The sequence below is a fragment of the Eurypyga helias genome, unplaced genomic scaffold, assembly GCF_000690775.1.
Source record: "Eurypyga helias isolate BGI_N326 unplaced genomic scaffold, ASM69077v1 scaffold4354, whole genome shotgun sequence".
Taxonomy (NCBI): Eukaryota; Metazoa; Chordata; class Aves; order Eurypygiformes; family Eurypygidae; genus Eurypyga; species Eurypyga helias.
In genome coordinates this window covers 49657-66056 of record NW_010245490.1, presented here as the reverse complement: position 1 = coordinate 66056, position 16400 = coordinate 49657, and the positions used below count along the sequence as shown (strand labels likewise).

Genomic DNA, 16400 nt, shown 5'->3' with positions numbered 1-16400 from the left:
AAGACGTGAGGCCAAAAGAACTTAAGTATCAGAAGTGGGGCCATGAGCCTAGATACATTATCAAAGCCTGGGGAAGAGCTGGCAAATGCTGGGGTCAGCAGCGCTGGTGCAGAGCGAAGGCAGAGATTCCCTGAGCATCTGGGCCAAGTGCAAGACAACACTGACGACCGGTCTCTGCTGAGCAGCTCGGGAGTTACCGCCTGCCTGACTCTCCTCCAGAGATGGAGTGACCTGAAGTAGCTCTTTCCTCACTGTAAAAACATCTGATCACAAAATTTACCATGCCATCAGCATTTCTACTTCAGTATCATGTGCATCATTCCTCTGTAGAAGCACTGGCACAGCTCTGACAACCCTACGTTATCGCGGGGGAGAGTCAAAGAGCTGGGATGAGAAGAGCTGCAAGGTTCACACTCCCCAAACATCAAACCTGATTGACAGTTTAGGCGTGATTGTCTTTCTTTAGAGAATATAAATATATAATGAGGATTTCCACTGAGAGGCCAGATCTTTATTTATTTAGGAAACAAGTTAAGTGGAATTCTGCTGGAATCTCTCCATTCAACAGATGGTCCAGGCGTTGACAGTGCACAAAATTCTTGGAAGCGCCACATTCAGAGCGAATTAACATGGCCTTAAAAGCCAGTTTCAAGACAACTCTCTGACACAAGGTATTTGGCTGTGAAACAGAACACGAGGCATGAGGCGTCGCACGACATCACGTAGCACATTTCTGTTTATTTGCCTTTCTTCAAGAACTCTAACTCACCATTAGGCAAAGGAGTGCATACAAGATGTACAAGAAAAAGATTAAAAGAGGCTTCTTTACCACAGTATTCTGTGGCATAAAGGCCTACAGTCTCTGGTTTTTGTTTTTAAAAGGGTATGGGTTTGCTCTGGCTGAGGTGTTACAGGTCAGAGAACAACCTGCCGTTTACAGGAAATCTCTTGAGAAAATTAAAAGCGAACACAGCTATTAGCTGGGCTGTTTGACTGAACGAACACTGCCAGCTGCACTAACAGCACTGTACCAGACGCTTGTCACTTTGTGAACCTCCAAGTTCATAACAACAACAGTAGATCCGACTGCAGAGGGACAGGGACAGGGAGAAGTGGCTGGAGTTTCTTCTCCCTCGCAGCAGATTCCTGCCTGCTGTAAACTGGTGTTTGTGTACTTCAGTACAGCTGCGATGACCTGCAACAGAGGCTCTACCCTAGACGCAAACACCATGCCCACAGTCCGGCTCAATGCGACAGGAACTTCCACAGAGAATATTAAAAGCCGAGGTTTGTCTCCCAGTGTCCTTCACATGATGCTCTGTCTGTTGACGTCCACGTTGTACGCCGATGAACTGGAACAGCTTCGGCCAAAATCAATAAAAATGCCTTCAGAATCAGAGTCGATGGACTCCAAAATCTGATCCACTATGTTCTCAGGGCTGGAAGAGGGAACTGGAATCAAGGAAGGGTCCCTGTCCAGCTCAAAAGACCTATGTGGGTCATCCATTGAGTGGAAGAGTCCTTTCTGTTGCTCAACTGTGCTGAGTTTGCTAGAGCACTGCACTGACCCACTGCTGGGCCTCTCCTGGTCTCCTGACAGCGAGCTTTTCGTGGCTGTCACGGAGCTCTTGGAACCATTGTCCATGATGGTGGTGAGGTTGGAGTACCCCTGCAGCTCCAGACAGGAGGTCATTTCCGAAACGGAGTGCCTTCGGATGCCTGTTCCATTGGCAGCCATGCCCTCGGTTTCATACTCGGCCACTGGCGTCAGCAGTGGATTGTTGTAACTTTTTGACCGCACCACGGGGTTCTTGGCGAGGATGTCACCCGATTTTGAACGCCTGAAGAAACGCTTCTCTGCAAATAGAGAAAGATCCAGAGTAATATCTACCAAATCTCCTACTTTTGTGGTACTAAAAAAGAAAAGTCAATGCCTGAATATTCATGAGCTTTTCTTGGATGACAGAAACCTTTTATAAAAAAATACATTTTGCTGGTTTTGTACATCCACAGGCTTCAGATTTCCTGTATTTCTTCAGCATACTGAAGACCCCAAACCTATCCGTGCAAATAATAGCTGAGATTACCTTATATTCATGTAACTTCAGCAGCTGCTGGAGTGCAAGAGTAAGTATTGGGGGAGACCTGGTGTACAATTGCAAATACTTTCTTCAGACGAGAACAGAAAGTGCCATTCTGTTCTTGTTCAGGCTGTAAAGGTCATCACTAATTTCTAGTAGTTGAATTCTAACTTTTCCACCCATCCTGGGAAAATCAGGTCTCTTCAGATTTGGAGCACAAGGATTACGACGGGCAGTTTTACTAATAATTCTGGAAAACCTTAGATTCAAAGCATTGTTCAGAGACCACGCAAGGAGAGTGCATCAAGAGCGTTTAGAAATGTTAACTGGAGGGCAGTGCCCACAGCAACCTTTTTTTGGGAACAAACCTGCCCTCAATCCAGCAGCGATTGTATGAATGCTGCTGTTAACCAAGAGGGCTCTTTCCAAAGAATGAGCAGAAGGTGGCAGCAAGTCAGCAGAGAGATTCTCCACCAGCCGTTCAGGGTTGGAGTGCTCTCCGGTGGCAGCTAGATCAAAATGACCATCACGCAAACTTTTTGCAGACCTCAGTGCTCAGGCTCACTTGGGCTAAAAAACCTCAAAGGTGGTATGAATAATAGGTCTCACTTTGGAGGTTTTCTTCCTGCTACTCTCACTTCTCCATCCCCATGAAAGGGGGACGGCTGGAGAAGGGAATCAGGTTACACTCTGGAACTCAACCTCAGCCACTGCAAACAAATTGTCTGTTTCAAATCCTGGTGCTGGTGTATGTTTCCCTGCGAACCATGAAATTTCCTTTACAAATGCCGATCTCTTCTAAAATTATATTGTTGCATAATTATGGGCTTACCTGGACATCAATTCTAATCATACGCTGCACTATTGAAAAGCCAGTTGCTGTACTTCAGATTGTATTTTGCAAATGTGTTAGCCTCAGCAGTGAAATCAATTGAGCCAAGTTCACTTTTGGACTTTTTCTTTGTTAGGAGTTTCACCTGGCAAACAGAAAAGGTTCCCTGGGGCTTCCCTGACCCAGGAACTCTGGCTTTTTGGTCACACCAAGACTTGGCTGGAAGGGAGGGCTAGGTGTGCTGGCCAGATGGGGAAGAAAAGAGGTCGGAGGCCTCACCAGTCCCAAGCAGAGATTTATGCACTCAGCTCCCTTAGATCGGGGTTCATTGACCTGTAAGACCTGTTCAGGGGTACTGCTGAAGATCTAAACCCCAGACCACAGCAAGGAGAAGCACCTGGTCCACCAAAACCTTCCTACCTTCTGCAGTCATGTAACACAACATTTATTTTCTAACAGACCATTTCATTGGAGTTTTATTCTCTTTGGATGCATTTTTTCTGTCCTGACATACAAAACCTTGTGTTCAGAAAAACATCAATTTGGGGTTCCATTTAAATGCTTGTGGCCTTTTAACAGGAAGCAGTGAATACACGGTAGTAATCCGGAACCATTTTCCATAAATAACTGGCCTCTATTCATTCAGGTAAAAGTGATTTGTTTCTTAAACACCTACTGCAATACAACCATTTTTCCATTCAGCTTCAAGGGAAAATCAACTACCTTATTGACCATTTCTGACCGGCAAACAGATTGAATTGACTGCATGGGAAATACACAACTGAACTTACTTTCCCCTCTGTTGTCCCTATTCAAGGAGGCCATCACCGTATTTACATTAAAAATACTCAGGTACTACCACATTTCCTTTTTTATTTACGCTGGTAGTATCCCCTTTACATTTTCAGCAGATGGATTTGCTCTGTGGGATATTCAAAAGTCCTTCATTTTGGCTGAATCTTGCCTTCACGGGAGTCACTGAAAGTTTCAGAGCTCAAAGAATCACAGAAAATAAGATGGACAGGACTCAAGAGGTCACTCACTCAGCCTCTGCCACTAGGCAGGCCCACGTTTACGCACCTTGCTCCTCATGGATGCCTACGTATGTGATGTATACAGTGCCTCTAGCAGTGAAGACTCAACAGCCTCCAGAGGCGCTTGAGGTGACATTACAGATTTGTAATCTGAATTTCCCCTGCTACGTGTGGTCCCCTCTCTTCCTAGTACTGGCAGTCTCCTCTCGTGCGGGCCCTGGCCCGGTACGGACCAAGGTTTTGGTGAAGGGCCCTGGGCTGGGTCAAACTGAGCCTCTCTTGTTCTTACCCAAGATACAGGAAGAGTGTGTGAAGGGTCCGTCACTGGAATACAGACCGTATGTGCCCAAGTAAGGAGAAACGACTTTCTGGATCAGGGATTCCAGTTTCAAATAATCTTCAGTCACACCTTTCGACTCGTGAACCCCCTGAAAGAGAGAAAACACCCAGCATGAGCATTGTCCCCTCCAACCACAAGCTTTCCTTCCTCACCGGGGCAAGCAGAGACGCAGCAAGTATTTTCACCAAGTTTTACAGCCAGGGTGCACCGTGATGCGATACTGGTTTGTTACTGCAGCTGGTTCCTCACGCTGTGAAGCCAAGAAACGGGAGTTGAACCAGAGAGACTCACCATGCGGGCACTGCACAAACGCCAGGGAAGAGGCAGGAGCTCCTTCCAGGACATTTAAATCCGGAAAAGCACATCCTGCTTAGTGCAAAGGCACTCAGGGAGGATGGAGGATGCGGTCTGTGAAGATGAATTAAAACCAGCCCTGGGCTTTCTGTTACTGCAATCTGACACTGACTTCCTGAAAGAACCAACGCTGACTGCTGCACCAGCGGCTGGTACCACAGGGTGTCACTGCCATCCCAGCTATATGTCAACAAAAAGGTGCAACTGAGACTCTCAGAAATAGTTCTGCTGGGATATTTTCAACAGGAAATATTAATAGTGAAGAGGTTTGTATCTCTCTCCTCACCCACTCCCTGGCACCTGCCGTTATCCAGGTGAAAGTCACATTATGACTAGCATGGTAAGATTCACCCATAGGCAAAATCTTTTGCCCGTAGCTGTTAACTCTGCACTGCCACCCACAAGTGGGCTCTTCAGGCTGCAGAGGTGACAGGATAACCCTGTGGAGCTGCAGAGTCCCGTCCCATTACAGCTGCAGCACGCCTGCTCCTGCGTTGTCTGAGAAGAGCCCTGCGTGCTCACGTGTGGGATTCCTCTTGCAACCCAAAGCAGATTCACATTTTAGTGTGAACATATGGCCGTATGTTTGACATACCCTGTTGCACAATTAAGATCCTAAATGTCACACTCAAAAATTTGCTTGAATTTAGCAGAATTCCAGCTTGTCCCTGAATTACTGTAAAAAGAAACACGTTGGGATGAAAGCCTTGGGAGAGCTGTATGCAGGTGAAATGAGTAAAACTGCAACACTTCCTGCAGCATGGGAAAGGATCCTGACGTTGAGGATGTGTTCGCTGCTCAGTATGAATCACCAGTGTCTGCGGGTGACTGCCAGCCTGCAACGTGTCTGTGAATGACTGCCTTCACCGCCGGGCTGCTGCGCTGCCTGAATGCCGCCTGGCGTTCCTTCATGAAAGTTTATGAATGGAAAACAAATAATGGCCAACAGAGAATGGATAGAATCTGGATTCCAGTTCAGCGGGTTTTAAACAACGAATAACACTCTTTGGAGATGGGCTGTGTCCTGTAAAACTCTGTGGGGGTCACAAATACGAAGACAAGGGCATAAGCAGTGAACCTGAAAGCTTGCAGGACACCAAAGAAACAGCAGAATGAGCCCACAGCTATTCAACCAATTTAAACCAAACAAAAATAACACAGGAATAATTGAGAATACTTAGGGAAGGTGCAGGTGTTACTTCCAAGTCATTCTCAGCCTGTATCAAAGTTTCAAATAACAGAAGGAAGGGTAAACGATTTTTATCTGCTCCAGGGTTTTCCCTCCTGTCTTGTGGGATTTAGCCAAGATCTTTTCAGCCCCCAGAAGGGCAACATGCCTACCACCTCACTACATATTCACGATCACATCAAGCTCATGACCCACCGGCAAAGGCCAGTGCGTTAGCCCATCCGCGCCAGGTTCCCACACCAGTTACCTCCAAACCGGTCTCCTAAATGAGATATATAATACTGGTGGCAAAAGCCAGTGATACTTAGCATTGCTCATGCCCACACTTGGTGGTAAGGCTTTATTTACTTTTCTGCCATTTAATTATTTTTTATATTTGTGAAAGAGGGTAGCTAAATATCAGCTGTGGAGAATGAAACTCAGTCATTCCCTGGTACCACACTGCCCACAACATAACTCTTACCACTAGCAGAACTGTGACACCGTCTGAGTGGTAAAAGCACTCTTGCCCAGTGGCACCTTAACACTGTGTGATTTCCTACTGGCCTTACGTGCCTGAAAACTGCGTTTGGTTTCCCTCCTGGTTGTGACGTATCCGTTCTGCTTACACTTCTTCTTCCCTGACGAACACCTCAGAAGCCCGAGCTGTATTCTGCACTGACTGCTGCTCTGGCAGGGTACAAGGAGGCTTCCAGCAGCTCTTTTGGGTTGGGGTAGGCTCCTGGGGTGAGCTGAGGGGATGGAGACTCGACACCCAAGCTCCAGCTGCTGTGACACCCCTCCACCGCAGGGCTGGGAGCAGCTGTGAGGGGCACAGATCTGCCTTGTGCCCCCACCACTGCTGCTCTGCAGCTGCTGTGCCTGGAGAGCCCCTTGGCTCACTGCTCCCAAGCAGGAGACTCCCTCAAAATTCCAACTCAAGCACTTCTTGAGTCTTGCCCTCAACCTTCATCCCTGCTCCCCCAGGAGCAGTGCAAATCTCCCTGACTTTTCACTTCAGCCTCTTTTAGTGCCGACTTTTGAGGCGAAGAAGCCACAAAATGCCACCTTCACAGTGTAAACCCACCCAGTTTTAACACAGCCTGTCACAAGGCTGACGGCTCAGCTCCGCCACCATCCATGGGATGCTTTTCAAAACATGCTGAAGAGTCATAAACCATCCAGCATCCGCTGGAGCCGCTGAGGCTTGTCTTCTGCTCTTCACCTTGGCACAAACGTGCCGTATCCACCTGCAACATCCTTCCTGTGCTGGCCATTGTTCCAGGCCTTCCTGCAGGCGCTCGATGGGGCAGCTCCCTCAATCCATTCTCTCCGTGTGGAGCTTCTGTGAGACCAGGAGCGTAACAGGCTGCAGACCATGTCCTGAGCTTGTGAGAGTGTTCTTCCTGCATTTCTTTCTGCTGTGTTATTCAGTGACAAACATCCTCCGGGCCTCTATTTAACCGAATACAAGTACATCCCAGGATTCAGCAAAGGCTATCACAGCTTTCCAAACCTAAACTCTCCATATGACTTGAACACCGCCATCACTTATTTAGGGATTACCCCAGCCCGAGTGGCCCAGAGGAGTGTCTGCAGGCTCAGAGCAAGCTGGGGCCACCTCTGCCTGGCCGCAGCCCCTGCCCAGGGGCAGAGGCCCCACGCTGCAGTCACTGCATGCCACTCACGAAGCCAAATGTTCCCTGATCCAGAGCCAGCTGGGCCTTGCTGCAGCTGTGTCAACACGACATGGCTGGGAGGTGCCCCGGCACCAGGGTCTAGACTGTAGGCCGCCAAAGTTTGGGTCACAGGGTGTAAGGCAGCCCCTTGCTTCTCTTCATGAGCTTTAAAGATCATGGCCCAGGGAGAAGGTAGCTGCAGGTTCACGAATCAGCCCCACAACAGGTTAGCTGAGATTGCCCCACAACCCTATCAAGAATGTGGGGCCCACAGCAGCAGGGGCTGCAGGAGCCAGCAGATCCCATGGCCCTGGGGGGGGCTGCAGAGCCCCAGCTTTTTCTGCCTGACATTAGTATCCAGCATAGCTGTATTAGAGAAAGGGTCTGAAACGGTGACTGACGTGCCAATTTTTGCAGTGTGCAAGCCTCACTTCAGAGGGTAGTGTAATCTGGGACCTGGGGCTGAGTGGGACAGGGAGCTGCAAGAGGACGGATGGACACATCCTAGAGCAGATCAGCTTTAGCAGGCTCAGGGAAGCTTCTGTTTTGCTGTAGCTGCCAGCCCCAAGGCTGTATGTTAAGTTCTCTCTGACAGAGATTTCCACTCCATCCATTGTGCCACGTGCGAAATCACTTGTTTGTGTGACACCAACTTCAGTGGGAAGGCACTTCTGGTGGAAGTTTAGGATGGAGCAAGGTATGATTATAAATGCTTCATATATCTGTAAGTAAATATAGTTTGAATAGACATCTATGCATCTATCTGCATGGTTATCTATATATGCTTAAAGATATATGAAGTCCTTCTTAGAGCCTTTCCCAAATCTGTAAGTGATTGTGCCTATAAAGGCAAAATTAGCTTTAGAGTAAAGCCAACTTGGGATTGTTATCCATGTCACAATAGTTTCAGTTCCTGAAAAACTGATGGTAGGACTTAAAAGTCACCAATAAAATAATAAAAGAATGTATTTTCCTGTCATTCTGGCAGCTCATGGTTCTTGTACTTACTGCTTGATGCCTTACTAGTTTGGTATGTCAGCATTCAGCAATAACCAAAAATCGTATCTAGCAGGCTGGCTGCTTAGCTTGCAGGAAGCTGCATTGCAATTTGTAGGAAAAAAGAAAGCTTGAAGCATTATCAATAAAAAAGAGACTCTATCCTTATCGTTAATGCAGTATTTTCTCTGCAGACATGCAAAAACTTACTTTAAAAGATAACTGTGACCTTTCATGAACCCAATTTCATTTAGCAGGAAAGTTTCTGCACGTGTGACGTCTATCTATTAAATTCCTTTCAAAGGCCTTTCCTGACCTACTTATTTCTCAGTTGAGGGCCAAAATAGCGTAGTATCAAATAGGTACAAGTACTTCAGTACTTCTGGAACAGTGTAGCTGCTGGATCAAATCCTCACCTTGGTCACACTGGTTAGAAATGGAACAAGAGTCACCTCATTATCTCTGAATGGATTATAATGCAACATTATGCCAAGAGTCTGCCCTCCTCTCAAGGCGTAAATAAGGGGGCTCTGAGTCCTGAATATATGAATATCACTGCAAATTCAAAAGGTATATGCTCAGCATCAAGAACATAACATAGACATTTATTTCGGCATGGCTGGGCTCGATGATCTTAAAGGTCTTCTGCAACCTGAATGATTCTACGTAACACAGTCTCCAACTCCCTTACTTCACTGAACTGTAATTAAAGCATTTAGAAGCAGAGTAGCGTTTGGTACATATGGTACTTCAAAAGCATTACAAGGACCCTACGCACTGCTATTTTTGGTATGTAAATCTGTAAGCACTCCCAGAAGGGCCATATACCCTAAAGACTACGGGTTAGGGAGGTAGCTACACTGCCCCGTCTGCTGAAGCACAGCCCCGGCTGCATGCACGCCCCAGACTGCTGCACGTATGTTGCTGGAACACACCATTCATCGTGTTTGGGAACAAAACCCCGTGAGTCAAACCCGTAAGTCATTCAGCGAGAATGGACGTGCCAAACCGCTCAGGTTTCCACTCCTGTTAATTCCGTAAGTTAACTAAAACCTTCCATGGAGTTTTTAAAGGGCGCAGGGGCTTCTTCTAAAAGCACAGAGGAAAGGATAAATTTATCTTCTGGCACTGTGAATAAACAGAGGAATAACTGGGGGTTTTGTAACCCCACATAGAGCTACAGCCTCCTTTTTCAATACACAGGACTTTGCTAAGCCTCGAAGTGGTCCTAAAATGGAGGCCACTCCAGGCAGGCGTTTATGGACTTGAAGAGTCCTCAAACCCGAGCTTAAAACCTGCCTGAGGCTAAGCTTTACTACTTTTAGCTTTTGCATGCTGTAAGTTTGGTATGTTTTGCATAACAAGGACGGATTGTTTTGAATTTTTTTTAAGGAGCATAGGTTTTAACAAAAAATACTACTAAGCCATTATCAACACTGTATCTAAGCACAGGGTAGCGGACTTGTCAAGCTTCCAGAAACCTAAACTCTATTTTGGTGACATTCGCCACAATTTTTCTTAATACAAAAAAAGGATCAAACGTCCTTGCTTTATTTTATCACGGCAATGAAATAACCACCGTCTCATCTCTTTATTTCTATATCCTATCATATTAATTTTTAAATCCCTGCTCTTCTCTTCATAGGCAGTGACAGTGGCACGCAGGTGGGCAGAGCTGCCATCGACCCAACTCGGTCTAAGATGCACACCGACCCGCAGCTTCTGCCCCCGTGCAACTAGGCAGCCCTGGCTGCATGCACCCCGAGGCGCCGTTTCCGTCTTTTTATTCATCACCATAACTGAATTACATTTCATAAAAAAAGACACCCAAAATACAACTGTAGAGTATCAGCACTTCCTAACGGATGCTCTGAAACGACGATAAACCTGGCTGTGCCAAGCCCAGCCCACCGGAAGGCGTTCGGGCTGCGAGTTGCAATGCAGACCAGAAATTCATCACCCACCTCCCACCATTTTTCACCTGGTGTTGGCTACTTCACTTCCTCAGGCTCAGGTACAATACCCAGACACGAAGCAATCCTCCGAGACATTCAGAGCCGTGAAAAACTCCTTAGGCTGCCAATGGTCCGGTATGTCTCATCAGACAGCCTAGCTAAATTAGGACACCGAGTTTGAGGCTTCCCATGCACCTGTGAGCACATGTAGGACATGGAAAAGACCTGGCTCGTGAAACCCTGGCACGTAGCAGAAAGGGAGGTGGATTTGTCTATTGTTTCCTCCTTATTTTTGCCTCAGAACTGGATGTGCACCTGCATGTCTCCTTTTTACATTATTAGGGAGCAAAGAGGTAGCAAATCCTCACTGTTCCAGTGTCAAAAACTGGTGTCAAATCCCCACTCTTAACAGCCTGCCCACGGAGACCGATAGTGAAATAGAGCCCTAGGAGCAGAGACTGCGCCTGTGCCATGGAGTAGGCTGCCCTGTTTTCTTTCTCCATTGCTCCATTTTCCCATTGCTCTGGGAATTACAGCCCCCACACGAGTGCTCGCCAGCACAGCACTAAGTACAACAAAGATGACATTTTCTTCTTCAGTACTGCTGGTGGGCAGAGCAGACACCGGCAGAAGAATGGTATATTCACCACTTCATCCAACTGCCCTGAACACTTGGGAGTTGGTGGGTTACACTGCCTGAAAAATGATCTACCCTAAAAATCCTGCAATGCATCGCCCTCTTAATGGCAGGTGAGGCACTAGAGCAGAGAACCGAGCACATAAACCACAGAATGACAGAATGGTTTGGGCTGGAAGGGACCTTAAAGACCATCTAGTTCCCCCCCCCTGCCATGGGCAGGGACCCCTTCCACTAGACCAGGTTGCTCCAAGCCTCATCCAGCCTGGCCTTGAACACTTCCAGGGATGGGGCATCCACAGCTTCTCTGGGCAACCTGTCCCAGTCCCTCCCCACCCTCTCTGTGACGAACTTCTTCCTGATATCCAATCTAAACCGCCCCACTTTCAATTTAAACCCGTTACCCCTTGTCCTGTCACTACAGGCCCTTGTAAAAAGTCCCCCCCAGCTTCCTTGTAGCCCCTTCCGGCACTGGAAGGTGCTATAAGGTCTCCCCGGAGCCTTCTCTCCTCCAGGCTGAACAAGCCCAACTCTCTCAGCCTGTCCCCAGAGCAGAGGGGCTCCAGCCCTCGGAGCATCTTCGTGGCCTCCTCTGGACTCGCTCCAACCAGTCTATACCCTTCCGATCACAACAGTTAGAGCCCAAAGAGCTACAGCTGAAGCTGTCACAATCTCTGGCTATCAGACACACCTCAAGGGGATGTCTGTTGCTTGCCAAGAGGCTAGACATAAACCTAGCTGCTGGATGGCTTTGCTACCTGGCTGCTTTTCATTGATGCCTGGCTCACGTTACTGGTGTCTTAGCTGGATCTCCATGTGGCCAGCACTCTCTCATGCCAGACTCCTTTAATGTTAACCCTTTGCTTTGTCCTCTTGCCAGCTGCCGTATCCTAACACCCCACATCCCTCCTGAGCTCCTCTTCCAGGCCCCGGGGAAGCCCCCTGTCATCTGCTGAGCCCCTCGGCTGCGTGAGCCTCCCCGTATGCATCTTTACCACAGGCTGCTTCAGTTTGGGCGGGACAGGTGCAAGTTGCCCCAGGTAACTCCTCACTCACCTGAAAATAATCATAAACCACTATTAAACACCAAACAGCTTTTAACTGACCAGTAGTGACTTGGTGTTTTGCTGAGTACTTGCACAAGGTCCTCTACACTTTCTAGTTCTGACTAATAGCACCCAGCACTAGTGATACAGAAAAAGGGTGGTATCGCTCAGTTGCTTTTCACTTCCCTCTTCAGCACAACCATCTACCTAATAAGTTATAGATGAAAAGATATCTCCAGTGTCTAAGTGTACCCTAACAACTGGAAGTCATGGTGGGAACTACTTTTACACCAGTGACTGTAGATGTGCTGAAGTACACAGTAGTCACTGATTAAATGATGCAGCACTCAACTTTAGTTTTGATACCTCAGCTAATCAGCATTTTTACATGAGTAAGTACTGGTGCAGAGACTGCCTCTTATTCCAATTGACAAACCGAGGGATAGTTTTTTAAATAAAAAATAAGGTAGAGTAAAATAATATAGAAAAAAATAAATCAAGAGAGAATAAAAATAAAATTAAAATATAAAATAAAGTCTGTCTTCCCCCAGCTCAGAGTGGGCAAAGCAAGCAGGCCTTCTGGAGCCAAGGCCGGCACCCTGCCAGGAGTGGACATGGCACTAAGGAGGCACTGCAGATCCTGGTGCTTGGTGTGGGAGCAGCTTTACCGCAGGGGACACAAAGCAGTAAAAGCCATGAGCCAGATCTAGGGTTACCAACTTCTGGAGTCAAGAAAGAAAGGAGTAGAAGCCAGACTTCTAGATGATTTAATGAAGTCATTTCAGCAATCATTGTTCTCGGTGACTTGATGGCGCAGAAGAGCAAAGTCCATGGGACGGGAAGCAACGATACACAGCTCAGCCCACGGCCAAATAACACATCCTGACCCTCAGTCTGCTGGAGCGTCCTCAGCCTCAGTCCTCTGCGGTGTCCTTAACAGCAGGCCTCCACCCAGGTCTACCAACAAAAAGCCACAACCTACTGCTGAAGCAGTCCTGAGCTAGTGCTACATGAAACAGAACGTGCTGCAGGAAGCGTTTACAGGGTCAAGCCCAAATGCAAAGTGAGGTCCTGGCCTCACGTACTGCCCTGTCTTAACCACGCAGGAAAACAGTTAAGAAATGTGTGCTGGTTTTAGTCAGAGTTAATTTTCTTCACGGTATGTAGTAGGCTGTTTTTTGTATCTGCCCTGAGAATAGTACTGATAAGGTGTTTGATAGTTGGTGCTGGGGAGTGCTTGCACCAATTCAAGGACTGTGTCAGCTTCTGATACTTCAGCTGCGTTCCCAGCTTTCTCACTACAAGCAGCGGACACACACACACAGAGTTCAGACAGCCGACCCAAACTAACCAAAGGAGTATTTAATTCCACAGCACGTCGTGCGCAGTATATAAGCTGGGGGTGGGCCGGGGGGCCTAGAGCTTGCTTGTTTGTTAGCTAGCTCGCTCTTTTGTTTGTGTGTTTGCTCGTTGTTTTATTCGTTAGTGAGTTGGTGGGTTGGTTGGCTTTCTTGGTCGTGCTCTCACTCGTGGGGCTCACTCGGACTCTGCTGTGACTGCTCTCGGGCTCTGGCTCTGAGGCTCTCTGACTCTCGCTACTCGGGACCTGGCTGAGTGTCGGTCAGCAGGTGGGGGACAAATGCATAATTTATTATTAGAAGTATTACTATTTTATCCATTTATATTCAATCATTAAATTTCTTATCTCAATCCACGAGCCTCCTTGTCTTTTCCTCTGATTCTCCTCCATTGGAGCAAGGAGGGGGGAGGTGAGCGAGCGGCTGTGTGGTACTTTACTGCTAGCTGAGGTTAAACCACAACAAAATGTAACTATTTTCTGCTTAAAAGCAGCAGATTCCTTGGAGGAAAGAAAAACGCATGAAGAAACACATTTCTTTCTTTAACTGGCAAAGGGTCAGATCAATATGACTGAAAGAAACGCACGCGCAGCAGCGATAATCTGACAAAATACTGGGTAATAATAGCTGCCCAACTACTCCCAGGGAAAACGGAAATTAAAAGTCACACGACATACCACAAGGCAGACGCAGAATAATATCTGTAGTGAAAACACACATTACTCAGCCAACACTGCCAGCGGAGGATTGATAAGGGTGTGCAGGCTGCAGTGCACACCCTGGTGACCACATAAATGGCAAGACTTGCTTCTTGTTTTAGTCAGAGATAGCAGCAGCCTTGCTTGCAAGAGATTTGGAAACCAGTGCCCTCAGAGGCCATGACTACTTGTTATCCCACTCTGATGCATGCAACACCTTTCACTGCGTCGTACCTAACCTTCTGAAACCTGAGCAATGCAGAGCAACCCAGACTCAAGAGCAGGCTTGAAACTGCTGCAAGGGGGAACTGGGGACAAATGAGCCCCCAGTCCTCACCTTGTGCAGCACTGGCAGCACAGCTGGTGCTCCCAGGCATGCTATGGGTCACATCCTGGACTGAGGTCTGCATCCCCCATATCCTCCTTTGGACAGAGACATGCACACTCTTAGTATCATCTCATAGCTAATCATCTAATTCTTACGGGTCTTGCAACACTCGCACACAAACCTATAGCAGCGAAGTTATGTTCCAGTTTACTTGGTTGAGAAGAGGCTTCAGGAGTAGTCCCCAGATGTGTAGGATTTTTGGGTTTTTTGCAACACTGTGGCACTTTCATTGACCAAGCCACCCATCCCCAAGCTTTGGAGGAGACCACAGTGGCTCTTGCAGCAGCAAGTGCTGCCCAAACAGCTGAAGCTGTCCTCCTGTGCACAGCTGTTCACAGCTGCTGCTCCTCCTGCAACACGGAGCATCAGCATGGGAGTCTCCCGTTCACAGTTACTCCATCTTCAGCTGACGTGCACAACGCTCAAAAGATCTCATACTTATAACCCCTGCAGGAACTCGCTGAGTTCCACCACAAAATCAGAAAGTCCAAGCAGGTGGAGATATTGGACTTCCTCACCTTCAACTGCCCAGTTTGCTCCCTGGGAGTCAGCACTGCAGAGCGAAACCCCCAGGATTATACGATCAGAATTACATCTGTGGAGCAGCATCTGGCTGTAAATGTAAATGTATATGGAGTAAACACAAACTCACGAGTAAACTCACGGAGATATCAGATGGGACAATGGATTCTTCTCAACCTTTGCAATCTTGACACCAAGGGTAACACAGAGTGTAGAATCACCTGTGCAGTGCCAGACCAAAAGTTAACGAAATTCAATCTTTTATTGCTAACAGTGATAGCAGGAGAAGTGCACAGGGAAAGGAAGAAAAAAGGGCATGCTCAGTGTGGGCTTTCTTGTAAAACACATTGGTGCTTCTGGCAAATTGCGATGTAAAAACCTGCTACATGGGGCTTGGCAGTAGCCCTTAAGCATGAACAATCTGTGCTAGAAATTATTTAACCAACAAGATGAAGATGGCCAATAATTGATAGAGTAACTAGTTTCCAGAAATAAAGAACCAGCTTAACTACTGAGGCCTCGTAACATGGGAGAGAATGATTTCTTCGGTACTTTCACTAAGTGCTTTCCTTGCGTGGTTGCAGCTTTCCTGCTTAAGAGGTGAACAAGTGCAATGCTGAACTCTCCTGCTGTCCTGCAAAGGACAGGACTGTTGGCAACAACCATTCAGCTTAACTCTGAACATTAACTGCAGTTAAGTGGAACTATGCTGAGTGACATCAGCTGGCAGTCCAGCCCAAGCCAGCAAGTGTGAAAACAGGGTGAAAACAAATCGGACATGGAGTGTGATGAATCTTTCCACTTACACTGATGAAATCCCAGTGTTCATAAAATCACAGAATGGCTGGGGTTGGAAGAGACCTCTGGAGTCAACTGGTCCAACCATGTTCAGACTGTTTTGGAATGTCTCCAAGGAAGGGAGATTCCACCAACTCTCTGGGAAACTTGTGCCAGTGCTCAGTCACCCACATAGTAAAACAGTGTTTCCTTATGTTCAGACGGACCCTCCTGTGTTTCAGTTTGTGCCCATTGCCTCGGTCCAGGCGCTGGTCCATTTTCAACCTGCTGGAGCAAGTCCAGAGGAGGCCACCAAGATGCTCCCCTCCACCTCTGCTACAGGGACAGGCTGAGAGAGTTGGGCTGTTCAGCCTGGAGAAGGGAAGGCTCCGGGGAGACCTTATAGCACCTTCCAGTGCCTGAAGGGGCTACAAGGAAGCTGGGGGGGACTTTTTACAAGGGCCTGTAGTGACAGGACAAGGGGTAATGGGTTTAAATTGAAAGTGGGGAGGTTTAGATTGGATATCAGGAAGAA

At 47.5% G+C, this 16400-nt stretch overlaps 1 protein-coding gene across 1 annotated transcript in view; it reads right to left on the bottom strand.

Moving 5' to 3' along the window:
- Positions 1 to 951: 951 nt before the first annotated feature.
- Positions 952 to 16400, bottom strand: part of PRR5 (proline rich 5 (renal)) — a 56106-nt gene continuing 40657 nt past the window's right edge. The window contains exons 7-8 of the mRNA XM_010150078.1: positions 4237 to 4375; positions 952 to 1857 (exon numbers count right to left, since the gene is read on the bottom strand). Coding sequence (XP_010148380.1) covers positions 1307 to 1857; positions 4237 to 4375 — 690 coding nt within the window. The 3' untranslated portion in view covers positions 952 to 1306. The remainder of the gene's footprint in view (positions 1858 to 4236; positions 4376 to 16400) is intronic.